The 27,612-nt window shown below is 42.1% G+C and overlaps 1 protein-coding gene across 11 annotated transcripts in view; it reads right to left on the bottom strand.

Moving 5' to 3' along the window:
* Positions 1–27,612, bottom strand: part of ATP11C (ATPase phospholipid transporting 11C (ATP11C blood group)) — a 122,025-nt gene that overhangs the window by 4,156 nt on the left and 90,257 nt on the right. For 6 of the 11 annotated variants that reach the window (XM_073358413.1, XM_073358409.1, XM_073358410.1 and 3 more), the window contains 10 exons: positions 26,030–26,293; positions 25,382–25,556; positions 23,771–23,873; positions 21,388–21,533; positions 20,830–20,889; positions 19,095–19,222; positions 15,899–16,034; positions 14,428–14,493; positions 13,266–13,369; positions 8,938–9,091 (listed from right to left, as the gene is read on the bottom strand). In XM_073358413.1, coding sequence (XP_073214514.1) covers positions 8,938–9,091; positions 13,266–13,369; positions 14,428–14,493; positions 15,899–16,034; positions 19,095–19,222; positions 20,830–20,889; positions 21,388–21,533; positions 23,771–23,873; positions 25,382–25,556; positions 26,030–26,293 — 1,336 coding nt within the window. Of the gene's footprint in view, positions 1–2,700; positions 2,806–3,990; positions 4,082–8,937; positions 9,092–13,265; positions 13,370–14,427; positions 14,494–15,898; positions 16,035–19,094; positions 19,223–20,829; positions 20,890–21,387; positions 21,534–23,770; positions 23,874–25,381; positions 25,557–26,029; positions 26,294–27,612 lie in introns of those variants that run through there. The other 5 variants (XM_073358407.1, XM_073358408.1, XM_073358416.1 and 2 more) reach the window with 5 other exon arrangements.

The following is a 27,612-nucleotide window of genomic DNA, read 5'->3' as shown; positions in this document are numbered from 1 at the left end:
ATCACATCTGATCTGATGTTAATGCAGGCAAATATTTACCAAGAGAAACTCCTGTAATATAGGAAGGATGGGATCTTTCCCAACGAATAGCACTTAGTAGACTAGGGGGAATTTCCTCCCTTTTTTAAAGTTGATTTTTTTCCTGGCTGCTTCTGGTCTAACATTACACATATGCATAGAATGCACAGCTCCAGTCGAATAGGAGGTGAAAGAGGCTGATATCCATCAAGAGGTGTAGAATAAGGCACGAAAAACTCACTGGCTAGTGTATGTGACCTAAAAAGCAGAACATTTAGGAAGCAATATGCTTCCCAGATGGAAAAATTATTGCAGCATTTAACAACTGAAGAAGTGCGTAATGTCTCTGTGGGAAGATCCTCAGTCAGATCTGAGTGATCAGATGGCTGAAGCTGGCTACAGGCATAAATATTTGACATGCATGTAACACCCCTTTTCCATAAGACTTCTCCCAAAGTAAGCAGCGTGGCACACAATTTAACAACCACAGTCTGCTGGGATTGGAAACTGGGCTTCCAAGTAGCCGACATCTTGTTAGCAGGATTCCTAGAGCAACCAACTATGCAAAACGTGAGGCTCAGATGATCAAGCCATCCTTTGGCTGCTGGGTGTCTGCAACACACTGGTGCTCTGATGGGACAGGGGCTACTGCAATATCAGGGTTGCCATCACTGCTTCGGTGCTCCTGCACTGCCCCCAGGTGAGTGGGGAGCACAGACCTTCTGCAGAGGCTGTATGCCTCAGGGCGTCCACACAAAGATGGGCAAATTATTTGGACCAATGACGCCCTCAAACATCAAATATTTTTCATGGATTGCTGAAAATGTGGAAACAGCCTGTTTTCACTAAGAATTTTTGGAGTGGAAATAGGTGCATTTTTCTGTGCCTCAAAACCGTGATAACATTTAAAAACCTAGCCATCTCTATGGAACCTGGCGTAAAACAAAAATCTGGGTGGCAGAGAACTGCCCCAGCTGGTGACACATTTCCTGCAAAATTCAGCCAACCACAGTGTGACTTTGCCCCACTCACCACTGCAGTTCAGAGAACACTCAGGGGTGCAATGGGATTCCAACTGACTAGCAATGAGATTAGCAGACCTCCGGGCCTAGTACATGTGAAAACCTCACCCCAGAGCAGCCTATAGTCCTGTCAGAGGAGGTGGGCCATTTGCAGGTCTATTTATTTAATCTGGTATGCTGACCAGGCTGCATGGTCTATCAAAAGAGGAAAAAAATTAAAGACAGCAACCGAGCCAAATGAATCAGACTGCTTGAAAATAACAGCATGCAGCATCCCTAAGTCCAGGAGGTTGTAGAACAAGGGTTCTCAAACTGGGGGTCAGGACCCCTCAGGGACTTGCAAGGTTATTACATGTGGGGTCGTGACCTGTCAACCTCCACCCCAAATCACACTTTGCCTCCAGCATTTATAATGGTGTTAAATATATATTTTGAAGTCTTTTTAATTTATAGGGGGGGTTGCACTCAGAGGCTTGGTATGTGAAAGGGGTCACCAGTAAAAAAGTTTGAGAGCCACTGGTGTAGAACAATCACGGAGTTAAATGGAAGTGACATTTTTATTCTTAGGGCTCTGTTAATAAGGGCATTTATAAAGGGCAGCACCCTCCATTTTTAGCCCACTGGTAGACTTATAAGTAAGCAATCTTTCATTTGGGACAAGACCCCCTCCTTCCTCAAAGTAAGTGTCCGAGCTGGTACTGAGAACAGCAATCCTTGTTTCAGTACAGAATAGTTACACTAAGGAACAGCAGGGTTAATACTTGGGAGTATGAACATCCAGACTAGCACAAATATTTACTAACGAAGACCAGTAAAAGTAGGCTTTTTAACCTGGAATCTATTTGCCTCAATGGCTCCCTTACTTGCAAATTTATATACAAATACCTTAGGAGGAACAAGAAGACACTTGTAGCAAGGTTGCAGCTTTGTGCTGGCACCTGGCACTGCCTGGCTATGTGACATTTCTTCTAAGTGTGAATGAAATTTGGCACTTTTATCGATTTCTACAGCTAGAGGCATAGAGAGTGATTCTAAATATGATAATTAAAAAGCCAAACATGTACTATAGTAATTATATGTCTATATACACACACACACAAACACAAGTGTGCTGTACATATAATCAAATACAGTACATGTTTAGATTCAATTCTGTTCACATACATTAACATTTCTTTCTCTAATTCTGACAGAAAAGCATGCACTTACAAAAAACCAAACCCATAACCTTTGAATTGATCCAGATGCAATAATGGAATAATTTTAATCATTGGGATTTGGACATTTCATTACAAATAATTGAGTATTAAAGTTTTATGATCACTGTTAACATAATTTACTGACTGTATGTTCAGTCTCAGTTGTCTCAATATTACTGAAATAAACTTGGCTTATGCCAATTATACTGTGCATTTTAATTACATACAGTGGGAGCTTGGAACTCTAAAGAATCTGCACACATTTACTGAGGTTCAAAAAAGTTGTTTAGATAGCTCCAAAGATTAAAATGTACACCAAGCATTGCACCTTTATGTTTTGCAAAGACAGGTGCCCCACACCAACAACTGAGAAGATTATAAAACCTATATTTTAATTGATTTTTGGAACATTTGGTTAATCTGTGCCTTTAAAACCATCCCAATTCTTTTGGACAGGGTACCTGTTACTATACATTAGACTCGTCTGAGAATGTTCTTAAAAGAAGAGGTCTGACAGAAGGTCTGGACGACAGTGAATCAGATTCCTTCCTATTGCTCAGTTTTTTCTGTAATAGTGAGGCAAAAATACTTGAAGCACATGAGAAATGTTCATCTACCCAGTGGTGTAACAAATAAAAGAAGTCTTATTGAATCATTCTGTAAGAAAACTTTAAGTTAAATAATCAAAAAGACTAACCCAAGACATGATTTATAAATGCCAAGATTATGAAATATTGGCCAAATTTTTCAAGTATGAGTGCCAAAGAGTAAGGCACCTTTGGTGAATATGAGTGGTGTGTGCCACAACTTTGAAGATCACCCCCGCTTATTTAGATGCCCAGTTTTGAACATCCAAGTTTGGAAGTTTCTCAGAGAGGGAAAGAATCCATCACCCTCTGCAGTAGTATTTTTGGACACTGAGAAGTATGTGGCAAACACAGCAAGGTGAAAATGAAACCAGCTAGGAACATGCATAAAATGATCTGGTATCTTACCATCCCCATAGAGAGCAGCTGCAACTGAGAATTGCACTCAGCGTAACTGGTACAAAATCTTTGTTTATTTTGTCGAAACTTTATAGCTTTACGAATAGCAAAATACATTCTTTACTGTCATGTGAGTAAATATTGTTTTGCTAGCCAAAGGAATGTGTTCAAGAAGTTACTGCTAGCCTACGGAATTGGCCAAGTGCGAGATGGACTGTTTGCACACAAATCAAGTAACTGGGAGCACAATCAAAATAAAGTAGATTTTTGTTCCCATGTTTCGAAGAATGCTTTATCTAACGCACTCAAACAGGCTCTATGGGGGAAAAGTGGGTATGTAAAGACAGGGAAAGATCCATAGTTATTTCTCACAACTCCATGAATTTCCATGGAGCTGCACTGGTTTACACTAGCTGACAATCTGGTCCAAAATGCAGATTGTAAGTCCCCTGAGGGTGTAACCTGTCTTACGTCTGTCTGTCTGTCAAGCACCATGCACACCTATGGGTCGTATTAAATAATGAGGATGCATGCAACAAGCACAGCTGAGCTGATGTGCAGCAAGTTGTTGTAAAGCTTTAAATAACGGGATAGCGACACCAAAGGGAAAGGGGTAGACAAAATACATTTAAATGAAAAGGTACCTTTAAAAAACTGTTTATTGCACAAGCAGATCTAAAAACCACAGGTTATCATGGTTATGCATTCGGAGAAGGAAAAAACAGCAGCACAAGCAAACCTCTACTGATTGAGAAAGGAAATCACCTTATTCATTCCAAGAAAAGCTGTGATTGCTGGAAGTTTGAGAGAGCATGAAGATAGTGGATGGTCCTGAAGAAGGAAGGCGTTTCGTTACCTAGTTCGCAACAGCACAAGAAGGTGGAAAATGGCAGCAGAGAGAGAGAGAAATGCAGAAACCAAAAGAAAACATGAATGCACTTTGCATTTCAAAACACTTGCACAGAGAAGCATTGACAAATACAGGCCGAGTGAATAGCAGTGCACTGAAGAGAAACATTACAAAATGGGACCGCTCCAGGGGAAATCCCAGCATGGATTTTGATGGGGTCAGGATTTCACCCGCCATTTTTCAAAGGAGAGACAGGAGTCACTGCTCTTGCTATTCAGACGCACTGGCTTTTGAAATCTTAGCCAGCACGTTGGAAGTTTAGGCACCTGAATAAGTGGATTTTCGACTGAAATCAGTGGAGGCTGCGGCTCCTCGACGCCTTTCAAAATCAGGCCATTTACTTAGGCGTCTAGTTACAGATACAAGCGTCTAACTTTAGACCCTCATGTCCGAAACTCTTGACTACAATTTAGTATTGCTCTTGAAACATAACATCTTGAAACCCCCATCTTGTCTTTTTTATGTACATACACACCGGGGTGGCCAAACTTACTAACCCTCCAAGCCACATAACGACAATCTTCAGAAATTGGAGAGCCGGCACACAGCTGCCGGGGCTCGAGGCTTCAGCCCCACTTCTGCTGAAGGAGGGAACCACCGAACTACTATGTTGGATGGTAGGTGTCTTGCTTGCCTGTGTGAGCACAAGGGATGAAATCCTGTCCCCAGTGGGTACATCTACACTGCAGACACGAAGCCTGGGCCCTGACTCAGTTTGAGACCAAGCTCCCCTGCTGTCCACACCCAAATCAGTCTGACGTGAGTCAGCGAGCAGTCAGAACCCAGGTTCTATGACCTGGCTAGGGCACTGGGTCAGTCCAAGTCCTGGTGTGATCTGGGTCCAAGCCCTGTTATTTTGCAGTGTGGACGCAAGACAAGCTGCAGACCCAAGTCAGAAGGGCTGCATGGTGCCATATGGATGTGTTAACACAACTGTGATACCTGGGTCCAGCAACTGTAAACCCAGGTTACAATGCAGTGTGGGTGTTAAAGCACAGGCTTGGATGCACCTAGTTCACAATCCCAGGTCCCGCAGTCCCAGGCTTAAAGTGCAGTGTAGACACACCCCAAAGAAGTCAACAACAGAACTCCCAATGACTTCAGAGGGGTCAGGATTTCACCCTTGGTGAGGAAGTTCTAGCCAAATCAACAGCGGCCCGGCCACAGCTTGGTCAAGGACGCACCTTTTACGCACAGACCAGCCAAGGGATTTTCAATTACTAACTTTTGGGACACAATGCAAAGCTGGACCACCCCCTCCCCCCCACCAAACTCTACCCCAGAAGGAAATCTTGGCACCAGACTCCTGATCTACTAGATGCTGTCACCTAAGTGCCTACAAGATCCAAATCCTGCTCCCACTAAAGTCAATGGGATGAGGTTTTAGACCCGAGTGTCTTTTCAATCACCAGACTCATTATACCACATTTCTCCCACCTTGAGGAAACTTCCTCACCACCACTGCTGAGATTAAACCATTCTTTTCCTTTGAAATTGGCTCGTCTAACTTCCTAGAAGTCATTAGGTTATATTTTTAGGGTCTTAAACAAAAAACGAAAAAGAAAAGAAAAATTCTAACATGGTGACTCAAGGTCTTAAGAATTGGATGTCACCTACCACCCACCAAGCTGGTTAGCCTTCCTTATAAACTGAAGGGAACACAGGATGAGGACAGATTTTTAAAGAAGAGTCAGATACTGGGTTTCTCGTCTTTGTTCTGACCCATTAATGTTCTCAGAACCAATGTAATAAAGAGTTAAAAGGAAAACAAACACAGGCTGTTGAAACCTGTCTGATAAACATAACAAAGATTCCAACAGTTTTCATTGCTTATAAAATTGAACACTAATAATTGGTTTCACAGATTTTGTTATTTCATAGGCACATGTATTGCACTATCAATATTGTGCCAAGGGAATCTAGCAAGTGTTTTAAGGAAACATCTTTAAGACTTTGATATTTTTAGATCTAGTTAAATACCAATTTTTGGTCAAAATACAGAGACCAGAGAAAAAAATTACCCTGAAAGAAGTGCATAGAGCTTACAGTAAAGTCATACAGGATACCAGAGCACCATGAGAAAAATCTCTTCTTCCTAAACTTCAGTATTTGAAAGTAATTTTACGATTTCATTGAACACAAATTCTGATGAAACTCAATGTAACCATTTCTGTTTTAAATGACACTAACATTCTTTTACATTTCGGGTCATTACATTACTAATGACTGCTTAGTAACCTGCTGCTTAGAGATGTGCAAACAGAACGTTGAACCTAAATTGCTAATATACCCCCTCTGAAAATAAATACATGAGTTATGGGAGGAACACAGAATGACAGGTAAAGTAGCTGAGCATTAGCAGGTGTTAGTAAAGGAGGAGGAGGAGGAGGAGGAGGAAGTGGTGGAGGTGTAGAAGGACGCGGCTAAGAGCTCTGATGTGATGTTGCAGAGATGTTTTTAACGACTGCAGAAGCACATAGCAGGGAACATGAACTTTTCATTTTCGTTAACATAGAATCATATGACTGGAAGGGACCTCAAGAGGTCATCTAGTCCAGTCCCCTGCGCACTCATGGCAGGACTAAGTATTATCTAGATCATTCCTGATAGGTGTCTGTCTAACCTGCTCTTGAAAATCTCCAATGATGGAGATTCCACAACCTCCCTAGGCAATTTATTCCAGTGCTTAACTATCCTGACAGTTAGGAATTTTTTCCTAATGTCCAAGCTAAACCTCCCTTGCTGCAATTTAAGCCCACTGCTTCCTGTCCTATCTTCAGAGGTTAAGAAGAACAATTCTTCTCCCTCCTCCTTGTAACAACCTTTTATGTACTTGAAAACTGTTGTCATGTCCCCTCTCAGTCTTCTCTTCTGCAAACTAAACAAACCAATTTTTTTCAATCTTCCCTCATAGGTCATGTTTTCTAGACCTTTGATCATTTTTGTCGCTCTTCTCTGGACTTTCTCCAATTTGTCGACATCTTTCCTGAAATGTGGTGCCCAGAACTGGACACAATACTCCAGTTGAGACCTAATCAGTGCGGAGTAGAGTGGAAAAATTACTTCTTGTGTCTTGCTTACAACACTCCAGCTAATACATTCCAAAATGATGTTTGCTTTTTTTGCAACAGTCTTACACTGTTGACTCATGTTTAGCTTGTGGTCCACTCTGACCCCCAGATCCCTTTCCGCAGTACTCCTTCCTAGGCAGTCATTTCCTGTTTTGTATGTGTACAACTGATTGTTCCTTCTTGCACCATCTTCCATGCACTTTCTAACCACAGCTGTGCTGGCTTTCAATGTTGGGGAAGTAGGCAAAGATAAACTGGTGCTTTTCACCAACATTCAAAGACAGTTACCACCATTAAAGCTTGCAGCAGACAATTTCTATTTTACAAACAGCCCCTCCCACCACTCTTCCCCTTCTTTTAGCAGAGTGAGACTGGCCTTCAGGAAAAACTGCATCATGCATGGGAAAACCCAGTGTCTTTCTTGAAGAGACAGCAGGTAGTGATAAAGAAAGAGGACAGCCTGGTGGTTAGGGCTCTAGGCTAGGACTCTAGAAAACTGGGTTCTAATCCCAGGTCCACCACAAACTTCCTGTGTGATCTCGGGACAAGTCAGTTAGCCACTGTGTCTCAGTTCCCCAGCTGTAAAACAGGCCACGGGGATTACAGTGGATGAGAAGCTGGATATGAGTCAGCAGTGTGCCCTTGTTGCCAAGATGGCCAATGGCATTTTGGGCTGTATTCGTTAGTAAGAGCATTGCCAGCAGATCGAGGGATGTGATTATTCGGCACTGGTGAGGCCACATCTGGAGAATTGTGTACAGTTTTGGTCCCCCCACTACAGAAGGGATTTGGACAAATTGGAGAGAGTCCGGTGGAGGGCAACGAAAATGATCAGGGGGCTAGAGCACATGACTTATGAGAGGTTTCAGAGTAACAGCCGTGTTAGTCTGTATTCGCAAAAAGAAAAGGAGGACTTGTGGCACCTTAGAGACTAACCAATTTATTTGAGCATAAGCTTTCATGAGCTACAGCTCACTTCATCGGATGCATACTGTGGAAAGTACAAAAGATCTTTTTATACACACAAAGCATGAAAAAAATGGGTGTTTACCACTACAAAAGGTTTTCTCTCCCCCCACCCCACTCTCCTGCTGGTAATAGCTTATCTAAAGTGATCACTCTCCTTACAATGTGTATGATAATCAAGTTGGGCTATTTCCAGCACAAATCCAGGGGAGACACACATGCTTTGTGTATATAAAATCTCTCCACTGTATTTTCCACTGCATGCATCCAATGAAGTGAGCTGTAGCTCACGAAAGCTTATGCTCAAATAAATTGGTTAGTCTCTAAGGTGCCACAAGTACTCCTTTTCTTTTTATGACTTATGAGGAGAGGCTGAGGGAAGTGGGGTTATGTAGTCTGCAGAAGAAAAAAGTGAGGGGGGATTTGATAGCTGCTTTCAACTACTTGAAAGGGGATTCCAAAGAGGATGGTGCTAGGCTGTTCTCCATGGTGGCAGATGACAGAACATGGAGCAATGGGCTCAAGTTGCAGTGGGGGAGGTCTAGGTTAGACATTAGGAAACACTATTTCACTAGTCCTGGAATGCGTTAGCTAGGGAGGTGGTGGAATGACACAATGACACAGGAGTGACACAGTGAGAGACAGGGAGCCTCTCACTAGGTGCAAATGGTGCATTGCTACCCTGAAATCTCTCAGGTGTTTAGAAGAACGGACGCGCCTCTTCCAAACAAGGGAAGTGTTGTGGTATATTCTCTCATTCCTTACCTGATGGTTTTTCCTTTTTGCATTTTTAAAAACTACTAGAAGAATCTCCGGGAAAAGGCTGATAAAGATAAGGAGAATTATGGCCAGCCAGGCTGAGATGGACGTCACCATATGAGCAAATATAAAATACATTCGTTGCTGCTTCAAGAAAGGCCTGAAAGAGAAGGGATACAAACAGGCTCAGACAATACAATCAGCCACTGCAGTTTTCCAGCGAGGTGAGATTCAAATGAAGATTAGCACTTTCACGGGACACATTTTCATACGGAGGAGGAAGGGGGATGTCTACATGTGTAAAGAGGGCAGCGCTTGTGCCTGCAAAGATCCCCGTTGCCGCTGCTTTTATTTTACTCTCTCTTCTAATTCTCATCTGGCTGCTCCGCAAACTACTGAAACTACTCTAGAAGCAAATAGTAGCTCCCTCCCAGCAAAGGCTTGGAGCTTCTTTTCCAATGCCATCCTCCAAGCCAGACACTATTTGTCACAGTCACTCTCCAGCTCCATCCTTGAATTCTCTCCTGATTCTTCTCCTCTTGCTTCTACATCAGCAACTCCTTCTCTGCTCTGCTGCTGTGTGTCTCTCAGACAGTCAGCTTTTGCCCCTACTTGATGTAGTTTCAATCACCATTATCCATGCTGAGGGCTCCTGAATCTCCCTCGCTATTCAGTCTCCCACCTTTGACAGTCCCACACCTCCTGCTGGCCACCCTGTGTGGACCCACAGCTTCCCCCTCCTCTTCTCAATCACAGGCAGATGCGTCACTGCCCTCCCTGGAATGTGATGTTTTAGGGCTTGTCTACACAAACACTGAGTCTGTGGCAAGCTGGGGTTTGAATCTGCTCCCACACTTCAACTGCCTATGTAGACCCTGCTGATGCACATTAACAGTTCATTCGTGCCCTTTGATCTAGTCCTCTTTGTAAGGAAAGCAGATAAAAGCTCAGTAATAAAGAGTTATTGTGCATTGCTGGTATGGGGTAGATTCACAGCCCAGCTTGCCGTGAACTAAATCTTTGGGTAGACGAGCCCTTATTCAAACTCTTTCCTCTTCTCCATTCAGACAGGCCACCTAACCATGTCTGTTTTCCCCCTAAAACCACAACTCTAGGTGCAGCCCTTCCCTCTCCACTCAGCAGCTGAAGCCCTTGTCCAGGCATTCAGTATCACACCTTCCTCCTCAACTCCTGCAACGCTGGCATCCATCGTCTCCTGCCTTTCATCCTACTCTCCACCAAGCCAGCCAAAATGCTGCTGCCAGGTCATGCTCTCCTGCTACTCTGACCACATCACTCCAAGGCCCTTCTCAGCCCCGCTACTGTCTGCACCTCAGCTCTCATGAGTGTTACTACTCTGGCCGCCTGCTGCCTTAGATGTCCCTTTTGTAACCGTCTATGTCTCAGCTACATATGTATCCGGGCTTTGCTTGCAACACTCTGCCATTTTTCCTGTTAGCTGCCGCCACCACCTTCTCCTTCAAAATCTCTCCTTCGTGCTCTGTTTCTACCAGTGTAAAAACAGACTAACTATTGAAATCAGTCGTTTCCCCTGATTTCAAGTGGTGAAACTCAGAAGAGAACTCAGCGAGAGGGTCTCTTTTCGTTACCTCTCATCTTTCCAACAGACAAGCTAGATCAGGTCAAACATCCGTTAAATGCACCAATGCGCGTATGTTACATTCAGATTGTGCTGGAGTCAGAACAGTATTTTTGCAGCTGGCCAGAAACTCTGGGATTATGTAAAAAAAGTTAATCCTGAATCTATTCCAACTGCTTGCTGGAAAACACCCCCCAGGCAGGGATTACTGCTCTCTAAACACACACAGTTTCATCTTACATTGCAATCACCTCATGCATTTTCAAAACATGTTTACTTCGGCTTCTCTTTGAAGACATTCTCAATTACCTAACTAAACGGTAGCGCGTGTGTAATAATTAGACTCTTCGGAGAGTCATCGCTTGTCATTTTTCCTGCCTGTTTTTCTCTCCTACCCCTATTCCCTTATTTTCCGTCTCATTTTTGACTGGGGGGGAGAATTTTCAAAAGTGCCCAAGTCTCAATTTCAAAAGTAGGCACATGGGAGCCGAAGCCCATTGGCTTTCAATTAAATGTAGAGTCTAAAGAGCCTATAGCATTTTGAAAAGGAAAACTCTGAAAATTTTATCCTGATCTCCACAAGGCCAAATCAGCTTTCACTGCTTTTAAGGTTTCCCCCATATGTTATCTCCTCACTATTTCTCGGTCATTAACATTTGCTATGATCTTAATCCCTGAATACTAAGAGCAAGGCATTTTGATGCCATCTCTAAGAAGCAAAGACAAACACTGACTTCTGAAATGAGGTTTTACCTTGTGTAGTCTGTACAGTAAAATGCACAGAACATTAATATTAAGGAAACTATTATTGAGAAAAGTTACCCAAAATACATCATTTTACCTGAAACTTGGACTCAAGAAGAGCTTTCTGAGATGGTTTTTAGTGGTGGAAGTCCAGAGACTCAAGGCCCCCAGAGGGTTAATTGTATCTTTCCACCTCTCCTGATGACAGAGGGGAACTGACAGATGCATGGGAAGGAAGCCTCATACGTAAATGAGGACAAGAATTCTAAAGCATCAGTTGTTTAGCATTAGCTCAAAATATTTAGCTATGCAAAGTAAACGCTCCAGTGGAAAATTCATGAATTTCAGCGTAATGAGATAGCTGGTAAGATTACAGACAAACATCTGTTTAACATCTTAGAGTCCAGAGCAAACGATGCCCGTAGCCCTGAAAGTTACCTGAGCTTGTTTATTAGCAGACAGAGACTGAAAAATGGACCCAGCACCTACTGGCTTGTGGGCAAAGCCTACAACTCAGGGTGCTGTCCCTACCAAATAAAGGAATACAATGGCTGAGTGCTGTTTATTGCAGGGGGACTCAGTCTGAAGCATATTAAATAGAAAGTTGCCTAACAAGTTTAGTTTACTCTGGTTCACCTGCTTTTGTTAGACCCGTTGGGTAAAATGCTAGCCCCACTGCAGTCAATGGGAGACAGGCCTGTCTCTTCCTGGCTTCATTCCACATTTTCCCCCTTACGGGGTATCACAGAGTATCAATTCCTGCATTATTTCCGTTGTCTGCTTCCTCTGTTCTCCTTCCCTCTCCACTAGCATCTTTCCCACAGTGTGTGCTTCATCTCCACTACTTTTTCTCTCTCTCCCCCTCCATGTCACCCATCCACCCACACAGCGTTTGAAATATTTACTAGGACAAATTAAGATGATGGCCTTAACATCCAAGAATACCCCCAGGTAAGAAACCAAACCCCCTTCTTCACCAAAGCTCTTGGATTCACGCCAACGTGTCATTTGTTTGCAAGCTCCATCTTTTGTAGACCCCAGCGAATAGGTGTCTGATCAATCCAAACTCTTCTGGCCACTGGAAGGGGAAGGCCCCCATTCCCCTACCTTCCCTACCCCACTACACATGACCCACAGCTCCCTGGTTGCTGCTCAGGTAATAGTGGTCTCCACTAACCTACCTACTAGCTTTCCCTAAGGAGTAGGGAAATTTAACCGGGGTCTCTTAAGTGACCCTGTTTCCCACAGGGAACTCACAGTAGCAGCAGTGAAAACTGACAAGATTCAGTGTCAATTTCCACTTGGTTAGGACATGGGAAAGCCATGAGCAGCAGCAGCATTAGAATGGTCTGTCTGAAGACTGAGGAAGACAGCTCTGCATCATATCGCATGTGAAAGGTTAGGTTTACAGCCAAGGGGCTAGAAACTCCATTTTTGTTTTTAAAGGTAAGCTTTGCTTCTGTACAGGTTGATAGAAAGCTGTTCCAAGCAAGTACGATCACCACAAGCAAGTGGCTTTTACAAGCTCTGTTAATACACAGTGAGAGTTCCTTGACTTATCTCAAAGGATAATGAATCACTAATTCCACCATCACAAAAACAAAACAGAAAACAAAAAAAACATCCCCAGCAGTTAGGTATTACTGCAGTTGCCATGAAACAAAAAATAAGACAGTTTCACATTTGGAAACCATCATCTAAAGATGTTCATTAGCAGACGTACCAACTTTAAGCTCAGTCTGCTTCTTGGTGATTTTCTTCCACACAGTTTGCACTATTTGCTGTATATTAATCAGCATCTGATACTAAAACTACTTACTGATTTTAGGGATCTACCATTTTAGATTAACAACATTTCCCACCCACAATCACTCGATTCCTGCAGTCTCATCACACCCATGAATTCGGCCATCTCTTTCACACAATGCAAGCACTGCACAGTCACCTAAAGACAAAACAAAAAAATCACTGAAAGAAGAAAGATACTTGCCAAATGATTCCTCCCCAAAAGAACGAGAAAAAGACATAAAAGGCTAAGGAGCCCCAAATCACAAAGTGGTTCATCCAGGTCCAGAATCGAGTATCTAACGCTAGCTATATAGGTGAAAACAACAAATGGAATAGTAGTTAGTTACAAAGTGTATCTCCAGTGCCATATATATCACAAATTTTTCTTCACATGCAGTAGAGAGTCTCCTTCCATTCATGTAGATGTCTAAATTCACTAGTCAATTGTCTCTTAGCAAAGGTTCACCAATGGAAAAACTTGATGTGCACATTGGCACAACACCGACAAAAGACCCTCCCTGACGAGCTTTAAGTCATCACTGAAAGGCTTCACTGAAAAAGCCTGACACCACTCAATACTCCATCTGGGAAATGACTGTGTTGTGAGTATATTCTTCCCACACGCACCACTTGCTCTTCTGAACAATGGGTCAGAAAACTCTTGTAAGGTCTTTGGTGAAAAGGCTGCATCTTTGATGCCTAATGATGCCTGGGAATTCTGTGGGGAACAAACCGGGGGCTGACGGATGTAACAACATGATGCTCTCTTGCTTGAGGTAACGGACTGGCAGGCAGTAGCAGACTCAAACCTCAAACCATAATCTAACCTTTACAAGGGGACAAAGACTGACCCTTTGCCAACGCAGGCTGTATATAGCACACAGTTCACTGCACCCTGGATCCTTGATAAAGACTTTGGGTTCTACTGCAATACAAATGATTAAATTATTATGATTTGGCAAGTGTATTTTTATGGCAGAGCTCCAACTCATTGAAAAATACTGGAGCCAAGACTGGGTAAAGAAAATTTTTCTGTTGTATCTCTCTCCTTTCCTGAGCTGAAAATCCCAGAGGTGAAGGTAGGGAAGAAAAGGCAATAGAACAAATTCATAAGTACTAGGGGAGAGAACAAACCCACACATGAAAAATCTAGACGAGACTATAAATTGTGAGAGATACATTGTACAGTAAAGTAATGACGGACATTTTAAATATACATAAGAATCGAAGATCCAAAACCTTAAGGAAATAAATGTCACTGGTACATTATAGCATAAAGTGTATAATTTTACACTACCGTACACACAAATTTATTTCCGCTATCATCTTTCAATGGCATATTGAAAATAAAGGAAAGTTCTAACCTTCAGAGTGACGGTGAACACTAATATAGTGAAAACAATAGTTCCAAACGTCCAGTTCCCAAAAACCTGAAAAACACATTAATCGCCATATGTATCTCTTTGTCTTGTTGGAAAAACAAAACAAACTACACAATTAGTAACTAGAGTGGGTAAAATTCAGTCGAGTGACTTATTTTAGAGTCAACTATACAAAGTTATGTGCCACCATATGCTCTTGTAAAGCTAGCTGCCCATTACAATATTCCTATGCCATGCAGTACCATACAAACAATTAACTTGTTGTGACAGTAACAAAATCTTCTACCGACAGCCATGTTTATCAAGAACGTAAGTCACTTGGACCACCTGTAGTTAGGTGATTTACTCAGTTTGTGCTTTCTTATAATACAGAACCCATAACAGTAGCCGTACTTTTCGTGTAACTTTGTTCCATTTGCTGAACATACTGATTGATATTTTCAAACTAGAATATTCTGAGTTTGCTTGTTTCCAGATACTAGTGACTACGCACAACAAAGAAAAGCAGATACTGCATATATATCCGAATGATGGCAATGAATGGGACAGATGCTTACCACAGGCTGTCAAGATCTGAATGCATACATTAAAACAGAAAGTGAAATGCAAAAGTTTTAAAAAATGCAAAAAAATTAAAGTTAATAGGAGCGAAAAAGGATTCAATTGAACATACATGGATATTATGATTAATTGCTGGTAGTAGTCCTTACAGTCCTAAGTAGTTACAAAACAAGACATACCCACTTAGCTCGTTTTCAGAGAGTCACGCAGGCTCAGCCTCTCAAATCATTTACAGAGCATACTAGCGCAAAACAAATTCATTTGAACAGAACAAGAATGATAATAGAAAGTCACCCTTGACGTATGTACAGGCGTTGCAATTACAGTACACTGGGTTAACTGTGTTATAAAATGAAACTTATAAAACTTTTCCAAACATTCTATGCATACGTGTTTTAGATCTACATGAAATCAACCCACAATCCAATAGCTTCTCTCAGAATATCAACTTTCGAAAGAGCTCCTTTGGCATGGTTAAATTTCACGACAAACCAGAAGGTTTGAAGTTGACGGGCCTCATCCTGCTATCATTCTGCACACAGAACTCCCCCTAGAAGTTTTGAGCCAAGTCTAAGTAGGAGATGGTCTCATGGGTTTGACAGCAATCACATTTGTATATGGGGTTGTTGTACCTAGACAGCATAGCCATTTCTAAATTGTTTACATGGCAAGCTGGAAGAGGCTTCACATACAGAGAATAAAAAAAAAAAAAAAATCTTTCCTAATTTGGTTTACAGATCTAAATTATTCCTGCTCTACTAAGGGAACTCATGACTCCATCATAAGACAAGACTCCAGACACATTCCACTGACTGAGACAAACACTTACTATACAACGTGTACAGAAACACACACACTAATATAGTCAACGGGTTTATTTTTATTTTTTTACCTTTCCATTATCTTCTAATGATGAATTTTGAAAAAGAAAGTAAACTCCAAAGAAAAACACAAGTCCTTCAAAGGTGCCTAGAAAGGTCCAGTATAAGAAAGGCTTCCACTGTAACATGGCATTATCGGAAATTTTCCTGTCAAGAAACAGAGTGGCATGAAAAATCACTTTCACTTGTTCAGAGTCTTTCCACTGACTTCAGTGGGGGTTGAATCAGGCCCTTCATTTTGGTGGCGAGATTTGTGTGACACAAAAGTAAGTGTCTCACTCTCGGGAGAGAGCACAAACTATCTGAGAAAGCTATGACCGCTGTGGCTCAGCATATTAATGCATTTCCCCCCTTTCACTTTCAGAGAAGTCACTTCAAACCCTGATGCAGTCCAAACTGAAGATAGTGGGTTGCGCTATTATTCTATTCCCATGTTACAAAACTACTGCACAACTTAGCACCTGTAAATTTCAGCAGCTGAATTTTAAAAGAGGGCAGTAATAAAGGAGTAATTGACATGATCAAATGAATTGCTAGCCTCTCGCCATTTGCTCCTGCCTAACCTACATTTTTCAAAAGGTAAAATTTCCTCAAGTTCAGAAACATTAATCCTAGATATTGTGGAGCTAGCTGCTTTCCCTTGTTAAGGAAAATGCTCGGGCTGACAGCAACCTGCTGAACTGTATGCAAAATGTACATGAGCATGGGGGATTTTGTTGGGGCGGGGTTAATTTAGATACGAGATCTGGCACTTAAAACAACAGTCATTACAGGGCTCTGGGACACTTTCACAGAGGGCTCTGCTGATGTTGTTGTAGAAATGAGCTCCCTCTGGTGGAATATCTCAGTGTACCATTTCTTCTTGTCCATTTCCAAAGAATCCCAGAACAATGCACTTATACTAGAGGAACGGAGAGATTCCAAGCACTGCAGGCTTTGATTACTGCCATCTATAAGTAACAGTTGCTGGATAGAAAAAAAAACAGGTTCTCCCAAAATCTCTAGGAAATATACCCCCCCATTCAAGAGAAGCTTTTATAGTCTTTTTATTATTATTATTATTATTATTATTGCTGGGATTTGGAGGGTTAGCTGGAGCTAGAAAAAACAGAACAAAAACCCAGCATGTAAGTGAAAAACAGCAACTTCCCCAACCCCCCTCCCCTTATAACTATAAATATATTACTTCAATTTCCAGCAGGCTGGATTCTGCAAACAGCTGTAGCACTGAACTATAATTATCGTTCATAACACAAAAAGAACAGGCGTACTTGTGGCACAAGTCCTCCTTTTCTTTTTGCGAATACAGACTAACACGGCTGCTCCTCTGAAACTGTTCACAACCCAGAGGCTTACTTCAGTCCCATTATGATGTGGCAAAGGCAATGCAACAATAAGCCGAAAGAGGAAGACGTTCTGTAATTTGTGTTTCTGAGAGAAGGTCGTTTCGTAACGGGGCTAACACTTGAGGTCAGGAAAATCAACGGAGCTTCTTTCCTGCACGTTTTATTTTGTCTTTGCATGGATGTCCTGCAGCGCTTTTTCATTCACAGGATTTTTATAAAAAGAAAAGGAGTACTTGTGGCACCTTCAAGACTAACCAATACAGTGGCTCAAAATTCAAGCTCTGCAGAGCAGCCACTCGGCATTGCCTACAGCAGTTGAACTGCAGTCACTTTGTAGTCAGCCACACAGGCAAAGTCACGAGGATTCAAATTAGAGCCAGCTTCTTGTAAGTTTAATTGATTTTTCTTTCAGGCTCGCCTCCCTTTGTATTCTCACCATTCCCTAGCCAGTCAGGTGAGTGCATTTGCTACACAGTGTTCAGCAAGGGTCTAAAAACATGCCATGGTGTTTTGCCAAATGGAAGGAGGGTAGCAGAGGACATTTGCCAGTCAGACACTTGAGCACCTATTTCAAAAGCAGGCAAAGTCCATCGCATACGTTTCCTTTTTGAGATCTAAGGCAGATTACATTCTGACTCCACACGAGTGCCTGGTGAATAGTGATAGCTGGCTCCTGTCTGGGACAGGGCTGTTGGCTCGAACAGGCCGCTGCTACCATGACAGATGCCAGCCATACAGCTTGGCGCACTTTCCTGTCCTGCACAAATACCACAGTGACAGACACAGCGTAAGACCCCGAATAGAAAAGAACGGCGCAAGCCTGAATTTGTTTCACTCTAAATGCGGATGATAATCTCTGCAGTTTACTTGGGGGCATGGGCAACCGGAAAACTGGGATCAGCTGTGTGCTGACAGTATGTTAATAAGAGAGTCTGAGAAAAAAGTGCCTCCTTTAGCCAGTGATAAAGGGATTGCGACAGGTGTGTGTGTACACCAGCGGCTGGTGGAGAGGAAGGGGAGGGAGGGAGAGAGAGAGAGAAGATTGGAGAATCTATGCATTTGGTCTCCCATGAAAAACCATAGGCTCTCTGACAGCCTTTACTAAGGAAGGTGGCAACCCCCCAGAAAAGAAAGACTTCTATTAACCAGCACTTTTCCCTAGCAATGTTTATACTTTGTTCCTGAAAGCTATTGTGGGACCAAAAGTCTTTGGCATTTAGCACTTGAAGTGCGGATTAAGGCCTTGTTGAGGGAAATGTAGGAAGACATGGGGAGGATTGGGAATAAATTAACACCAAGTATGGATCTAGCTCCCTACATGCCAGACTTTCAGAAATATGCATCTCTTTGAGTGAGTGCATCTCTTCTCTCCTCATCATGACATGCCTTCCGCACTCCCATCACCTGCTCACATGTCACTGGCTGACTCAGGAATAATACCCACTTTGTACAAGACACGGCAGTAGAGGGGCATGCTCCCTAATTTCCCTTTCCCATGGAAAGTGAAATTGCAGTCATAGCACGGCACACCTTTGCACCAATACAGCAATGAGCTTCTGCCTTGTTTAAATGTATTGGAGAATGCTACAGTGAATGAGGGCCCCTTCAAAATGGCTACAGATAAGCCACAGGACCTCAGAGTAACACGCTAGTTCCAAGACTCATCTCAAGTGACAGAAGGACCTGAGCCTTTTCGGTACTCTTCTGTTCCCTCCTGCCACTTCGCAGAGGCGGGACTGGAGTGTCTGGAGATCAACAGTGTCAAACGTTGCAAAATTAATCTTACTAACAAGTCTTAATCTCTGCCAGAAAGTTAATGGCAAGAGCATGCTGGGAACTTGCAATACCCTTTGTTACTTACATATACAATCTTGGATCTGAGGTCAGAGTTTCAATGTTGATATGCTGCTCCAGTAGACTGTAGGCCAGGATAGGTAGTGATGTGAAGCAGATGTTGTACATTGTAAGGTAAGCAGCATCATACAGAGGCTTAAAAAAGGCAGAAGGGAGTGAATAATATTAACAGAAATGTCCCCCTTTACTTTAAAAATTTCCCACTAAAAAGAGAAAAAGCTTTCCTATTCTTACCCTCCACACACACAGGACAGTTCATATTCTTGTCAAAGCAACAAATGAATGACTAATTTAGCCCAATTCATGCTTGAAGGCAACAGGGTTAAAGGCAAGTTGTATTTGCCTTTACCGCTGTTACAGTTTAATGACAAAAGTCCTGTTTCTGCCCCAACTGAAGTCAAAAGGCAAATTTCCAGCAAGCTTGATGGCTGCTGGATCCAGCCCAGTGATACTTTCAGATTCCAAATTTAAAATGAGGTTCCTTCTGTTAATCAAACACTCCCCTGCAGTCTCATTCTTCACCTTTAATATGGGAGCTGGAAGGTCTAGTATAAAAGCAACTCGAAAAGAAGTCTAAGAGTGATGTGGCTGTCATTCTGAGTATTACCAAGAAGCAGGGATCTCAAAAAGACAGTGGCTGAATTTGTATCAATTTAATACAGTCTTTCAGCCACTTTCATTATGTTCCCAGTCTTTTCGCTCAGGTTCAATGAGGGCCACTGGAAAGTTGAGCTTGAGAGCATACATGGGAGGCTTTGTCAGTGAAGCAAGCCTTTTTAGGTTGTAATTAAAGAGCAGTTGAGCCCATGGGATTAACAAATTAAAGTGGCCTGGTTAAAATCTTGGACTTATTGTTTTAGGAGTGCAGCATGGGAAGGTAGGAGGCAAAGTGATTTTAGAGCAGCCACTTCCTACCTTGTCAACAGCTGCTCTCTTGTTTGGATTCTAATTAATACAGTTGAGATCTCCTAAACCACTTTAACAAATGCACATGTTCTGTCCTCGGCACCTGCTCTCTGAAAGATTCCTTGTTAGACTACGACCAAGAAAAGCCTCTTTTTGTTTCAATGGAAGTCATTTTCTAATTGCCTGAATGGTTTTGCTCTTCCTTCTGATTGCTCCTGGGGCAACCCAGAGACAACAAACAAATGCACAAATGAGCACAGGAACCCCAAACTGTTGTTCCAAAACCTTTTTTGTTTTTTATGTTGGTCACATCATCCCACCTGTCACAAAGTTCTACACAGCTGGGGCACTCGTTTGGACTAGTCAAAGACAGGTTCACTATTCTATTTGAGACTAAGTCCTCAACGGGTTCATTATTTTAAAGCTTATTGTTAAAAAATAAGCTCCTCTACTTAGTCCTGTAAGAGACATTTTTCGTACAAGGAGATACAATACTGTGGCTTTGTTCTTTTATAAAATAGAGGAAGTGATGTCAACATGAGTTAATAGCAAGACTTTCTAAAAACGTTCTCCTTTTACTTTTGGAAAATGCCCACCTGTGCATGGTTGGAAAAAAAAGAACAGTTTGGAAATTCTTTTTTAAACAAAAAGTTATACCTCAAATATTTAATGTTCCAAATCTGTTGCTTAGCAATTAGATTACAGTTTCCATTAAGTGGCATCTTTGATAAAGTTAGTTGGAGAGCACGCAGGATAACAAAACCAAATCTCAACTATGGAATTTCACTTTCTGACAGTTTAGAGTGTGTTTTTATCAACTTGTTACTGGAACATACCTGTTGCGAGAATCCACAGAAGAACTGATACAAAAATTGTGGTAAAATGAAGCAAAGGTTCTAGAAAAAGTAGAGACAGATTTTAGTAGAGAAGCATCTTGTGTTCTTAAGAGCCGTTTGATTTTTAAATATAAATCTGAATTATGCTTCACATTTACTGTATGATCATATAGAAAACATTTAAGGCTAAAAATTTGGCTACGAGACATGAAGCTAATACTACTTGGATTGTAAACTCTTTGGACCATCTCTTTGTTGCTATGGAAAGACAAACAATACAGCTTTAATATTTACAGTGGGCACTTTAATATTTACAGTAGAACACTGGAACAAGCCCTACAGCAGAAGATTAACACACAGATTGTGTACAGCCCGTAACTGTAAGACATATATTACTAACTATACCACTAATGATGTATTTTTTTAAAGCTACAAAGAAAAATGAACTACAAAAAAGTATTACAAAACAAACTTTAGTGGGCTTTGCAATTGGTCAGGGAAAATGCCTGAGTAGTGTTCAATGACACAAGCTTTGTTAGCTGACTGGAAAATTCTTACCTTATAGAAGAAATACTGTACAAGGTGTGCTATTCTCACGTAATATAAATGCCCGTGTCCTAGTAACAATTTTCTTAAATGCTTAAACCTCGGCACAGCATAGTCACTGTTTCTTGCTGCCTGACGACCTTCTTTGCCTTTTATACCTGAAAGACACATAAATGTGGTGAGCGATTGACAGGGTGCTGGAATTTAGATTCAGACCAGCCACTTGATTTGCTAACACAGTTTAACCTTCCAAACGACAATAAATATATAAAAAAAGACTTGCCGATTTCATAACGTTTATATGAAGGAAGCACTTGTCACCTCCCCCAGGATCCCAACGTGCTCGGCAGACTGCCATTCAAAACAACAGTGCCATTCTGGGGCGGAGATCACCAGACAGGTGAACTAGGAAGTAAAATCCTAACTCTCCAAGGATCATTACTGTCCTTCACAACAGTAAGGTCTTTTATTTTGAAGTTCTTATCCAGCAGGCCCTAACAAAATAAACGGCAAGGAATGGAGTTTATCAGATGGTTAAAGAGTGGGAGTTGAGTTTTGCCTGCATCCTTGCCAGCATTTAAACATGTAGTTCTATGCATTCTAGTTATTTCACTGCAGATACTTAGAATACTAAGCCTTCCCCCTTATATAGCTGAGCTCAAGACAGCTGATTTTGTTCAACTGACAGGTACATTTAGTGAGGAAGTCATTTCAATGGCCAGGAAGGATGACCCCATCTTTTCTCTTCCATCCTTCCCGTCTCAGTGACAGTCAAGTTCTCTAATGTTTCGACTACCTCTGGCAGCATTGGAGAAAATCTCAGATTGGTTCCAACATGAGATCAGTCATAAGAAAGGGGCGAACACATTAACATCATTGGAAATCAATCTTTGGAAAGTAGATTTTGATCCACTGTGGTGAATTACAACCAGCTGTAGGCAGCAAAACAGCATTCCAATGAATTTACAAACATCCAGTTAAAGAATATAGGCCAATTTCAGCACACCTGGGCTAATCAGGTGCTAATCCAATTAAGTTTTCAGGCCCAAAGCTAGCAATGATGAGAAGAGTAGAGAAAGTTATACAGTTGGTTTAACCTGGTGCCCAGTCCTGTTTCCATTGCCATCCACAGCAAATCTCCATTGATTTCAAAAGGGGAACAGAACTGGGCTTGAGTGGGATACAACAGGAAAAGCCAGAGAAAGGTGCAAGAAAGCGGGAATGAACCAATATTATCTCACACCTTCATCGCTTTGACTGCTACATTCCCTCCTTGCAACAATTTGACATTGAAATTGCACTCATTTTATACTGATTGCCAAATTGATGCGAAAGCATTATTTTGCCCCTTAAATCTGCTGTCTGACAAACTGATCCATGCAATTTGCATGACCCCTGAATTGGGCCCTGTATTTTCTGAATGGAAAATGTAGCTTATTTACTTATAAATCGGCATCTTGCTTTAAATAAAAGTTTCCCATGTACCTTGAGCAAGCAGCAAATATTTTCTTCGGGAGGAATCCTGGCTATTTTGAAGTCAATGGCAAAAACTCCCATCGGCTTCAATGGGCCCTGGATTTAACCCTTAGCATTCAGAAACAGTTGTTATATTTTACAATCCTGTAATCTAAACCCTTAAGAATTGATTTCTCATCTTGCAAACATGGTACAGGCAGAACATGTTTAAAACCTTTCATTGGACAGCTCTCTCATATTTTCAGCAGTGGGAAACTGGACAGGCATTCCTTGTTACCAGAAAATCCCTGGCAAATCCCTGTACGCTGCACGAAGAGTGTAGAGCCATGTGTTTAAAGATACTTCGAGTGCATCAAGGACCTAGCATCAATGCTTCATGGGTCTGATTTGGCTCCTGCTTTATTCAGAGGGAGTTTTGTCAATGACTGCAATGGGAGCAAGGTCAGGACATGTGAAAGCGAAGGCGTGAACTGAACAATAAATAGGCAAGGCTGTAGGCTAAACAGACTTGGGCAAAGTTTTCAGAAGTGCCTCTGGGGCACTAATGGGTCTGATGCCCTGTTTTACTCTATATCAAGTAAACAAACCATCAGCTTCTACATTTCCATACATTATTTTCCAACTACAAGGCTTAAAGGCCATAGTACATTCTATCTATTTTGTATTTTACCTATTTTCTTCTTATGAGGAGGCAGTGTGGCCTAGTAGAAAGGGACTCCAGAGACCTGGGGTCTATTCCCAGCTCTGCCATTGACCTGCTGGGTCACCTTGGGAAAGTCACATCCCTTCTCTGTGTCTCAGTTTCACCATCTGTAAAAAAGGGCTAATGATACTGAGCTCCTTTGTGAAGCGCTTTGAGAGCTATTGATGGAAGGAGCTGTACTAGAGTGAGGTATTATGATTTCCACACATTTCTCACCTATTCCAACATGTGCTTCCAAGATCATGCTAACATCATTGGCACCGTCTCCTACTGATAGTGTTATTGGATTGCCCTTGGTGTTTTTCACCATTTTAACAATCTAAAAAAATTCAAATACACAACAGGTCAGCAGAAATGTCCAAAGAGTCAACCGTTCTTTCAAGCACTCTTGAATAACTCAGCACATACAGTACTGGCCAGGAGCCAACAGCCTCACAAGTGTTTTTTTTCTGGTTGAAAAAAGTCAGTCAGATCGGCTTTTCAACAAAGTGATTCAAACTAATTCACACCGGGTTGAGATTCAGTGCAGCCTTCATTTTAAAGCCTGTGAGGATTTTCTAGTTGTCCTAAAAGCCCACCCAACTGCATCCAATTCCAGTTAACACAATCCAACTGCGGCCAAGCGAACTGCAACGGGTCTATTTTTTTCCCCTCTTTTCCCTTTTAAGCAGTTTAAGATCGAGGCCTGAAATAATCCCACTGAAGCCAATGGGAGTTTTATCATGGTCATCACCAAGAGCTGGCGCTGAATTAACTTTGTAGAGCTGAAATGCCGGGATATAAATTAGTGGTACCCTTCCTTCCATTCCAAATGTCAGACTCTGCCCTCAGTTACAAGGAGGCGACTCCCACATGTGGCACTAAGTCATGTCGCAGCTGGTCACATCCTATGTACCTAGAGCAGTGCAGGAAATACACGGTTTATGCCCTTTTTGACACTTTAATCAGCTGTTGAGGAAAAGTCAGAAAATCCGGTTCTCAGAGCTTGGAATGGAATTAAATAGATTAGTCTGTCCCTTTATTTATAGGTGAGTTGAACATCAAAGCTTTTGTAAAAATAGTTTCAGGAAACAGTCCGTACATCTATGAAAGACAAGATTGTGGCAGAAATACACCATAGCACTGAAAAGGCTCCAACACAGCCAAAAAATAAAATAAAGAAAGAGTCAGGTAAGTGATTTTTGTTAAATTTCATGGTTCAGGAGACAGTCTGTTAAATCAAAGTCATCAGAGGATTTATAATAGACTTGCTGAAATACCTCTGGTAGCATCTGTCCTTTGGAAAAGGAAATCAGATCGCACTCGCTGAAGGTCCAGTTGCATGGTACACATTTTTCATACTTACATGATTTTTTCCTTTTTTTTTTTTTTTTTTTAAATTAAGAGGTTTTACTTGTATACAGCAAGACAGCTTCACTTTAAGGTACAGAACAATTGCTTCTCACATCAGAGTAACCACTTAGCCTTGTTTCCGGTGGGAACCTTTTGCATCTAGAGCAAATACATTCTGGAGCATTATCTGTGCTTAGGTATTGGAAGACAGCTGCTGGCCCAGCTTGCAGCCTGTCAAGGAGCCAAGTTCTGCACTGACTTATAGCCCGTGCAACATGTGTCCAACACCTCTGAAAAAAATCAAACCACTGTGTATAGATGCCTAAATATGGATTTTGGAGCCCCTCTATACACACGGAGATTGGAAAGTTTGGAGCTATGATCCAAACTGCTTAGTTGTTTTAACTACTGAAGTGTGCTGCAAATAACACTCAAAACAGCATGTAGCCGCTGCCTCCTGCAAAATGAGCCCATCAGCGTACCGATAGCACCTACCTGGGCTTTCTGCAAAGGAGCCATCCGACAACATAGAACTGCAGCACATTTCAGGCAAATCTGTAGAAAAATGCTTTTGTAATTACTGGAACTGGAATCCTGGGAAGGATTTAATATCAGCGACAGCGTCGAGCCATCTACAATCAGTCCATATTCTTGACTCACTGTCCAGCTTCTATAATACAAACAGAACAAGACGACTTGAAAGTCTGAGCCTTACATTTCAAAGAAGTCAATTTAGTCGTTTCTGTGTTATCTGAGCAACAAAGAAATGGTTTCGAAATGTAAACAGGTCTGATTGCTGGAGGTGAGTGTGTGTGAGCGTGTGCATGCGTGAGTGTGCGCATGCTCAGTTAACTCAAACGGCTTGCATTTAAAAGGAAAAACAGGGCATGCCCAAGTACTGCACAGTTATGTTTGAAAAATAGGAAATAGGAAAGCCGGGGACTGTTTGCAGGATTGGGGCCTCTCTGCCTATAATGTGATTCAGGTGAGGGACAGTCATCCTCCCAAGCAGTCCCCCTGAAATCCAGAGCTCTTCCCCTGCATACATGGAATTGCAGGACCGAGGCAAAAGGACCCTTCCTTCTAAGCATCTTCACCGAGGGCAGTTATCCAGACATAAACTGCCCACATGCTCTCTCGCACCTTTTAAGCTTTCCGCTATTTTTGGAGAAATCCTGCAGCAGCTTTTTATGATACTCTAACAACAGCTCGTGTAATCGATCCTCTTTCCTGTTGCTGTCTCCCATCGTTTTTGCGGTCAGCTCCAGTAATTCGGTGTTTGTCTGGAAGAGCCTGGAGGCATAGCAGGTAGATTTTGCAGTTTCCATCTTGTCCCCGGTAAGCACCCAGACTTTCATGCCTGCTGTTTGCAGGGCCTCGATGGTTTCCGCTGCGTGCTCCTGAAGTCTGTACATTGAGGCAATACATTAGCCATCTCATTTACCTTAAAAATACCATTTCTCCTCAGAATTCATTGAGAATGATTTGTGCGTGTTACAATGAGCCTGGGGAGGATCTAGGTCTGAAAACCATCAGCCTTTACTACCTCAGATAAATGACCTAGAGGCAGCAGCAGACAAACCACCCTAGCTAACAGAGGGGGACAAAAGTCCCACACTACATGAGTATGGCTTTCAGATTGCTAAGCATTTCCACTGGGAGCAAATAAACCCACATGTTGTTTACCAAAGAATGACTTATGTACCAACCATGTCATCTCTAGCTAAAACCAGCATAGTACTTCGCCAGCATAGTACGTCGCCAGCGGACGTTAATACCACCAGTGCTATGTATCACACTTTGCACGTGGCTGAATCAAAAAACCCACCCTGCAAGGCAGCTTTCAGATAAACTTTAAACTGAAAGAAGTCTGACTCTATTGCAGCACCCTCTGAACAAATTCCTGTAGGAAAGTAGGCGGGAGTTTTGTGTGGCAGAGTATGGGGTAAAGTTTGATGGGCAGTTAGACCCAGGATGGGCTTCAGGAATGGGTCCAATAACAATACTTTTCACGTAATAAATCCTATTTATTTTAGCAAACGTTAACCATTTAATCCACAAAAGCTGACAGCTTTCCTCATTTTACATTTGGGAAAGATGAGGGAGAGATGTTAAATTGTTTGCTCTAGGTCACAGAGGTTACATCTATATGGCAACTCCCACCCCTACCTCCCCTCCCCAGAAAACAGGCAGTGAGTCTCATAGCATGGAGAAGGGGGCGGGTTTCAGACCCAGAGCTCCAGCTAAAGCCTGAATGTCTACACAGACTCATGCGACGTGCTGCCTTGAGGGGTTCTTTGCTGTGCAGGCACGGCCAGAGGGATTTAGGGTTAGAGCCAGGATTAGAACGTAGCAGTTCCTAGTCCTACATTCAGTCACTTCACCCAACTCTTTGACTAGTGCCATAAAACGCAGAGTGAAAAATAAACGACAGCCTAATTTACACATACAGTTACTGCAACTGCACCTGAGTTTGTATTGGTTTGGTACATAAATTAGGGGAACAATGCTGCATGCTTTTCTGAAAAAGTAGGATTTATTGATTAAAATGTTAGAGTACTTACTGTTTAAACCAGTATATTTTTAGCAAATAGGCAATTGGTTTTGGGACGTGCCAGGAAATAATTGCTTTAGACATTCTGTCTTCTTCTTAGGACCAGCACATAGCTTTCAATAAGCACCATGGTGGATTGTTACGGCACAGACCGCTGCTCAATGGTCTCACT

The sequence above is a fragment of the Lepidochelys kempii genome, chromosome 9 (assembly GCF_965140265.1).
Source record: "Lepidochelys kempii isolate rLepKem1 chromosome 9, rLepKem1.hap2, whole genome shotgun sequence".
Lineage (NCBI taxonomy): Eukaryota > Metazoa > Chordata > Testudines > Cheloniidae > Lepidochelys > Lepidochelys kempii.
Note: the sequence above shows the minus strand (reverse complement) of the source record. Positions and strands in the feature narration are given on the sequence as shown.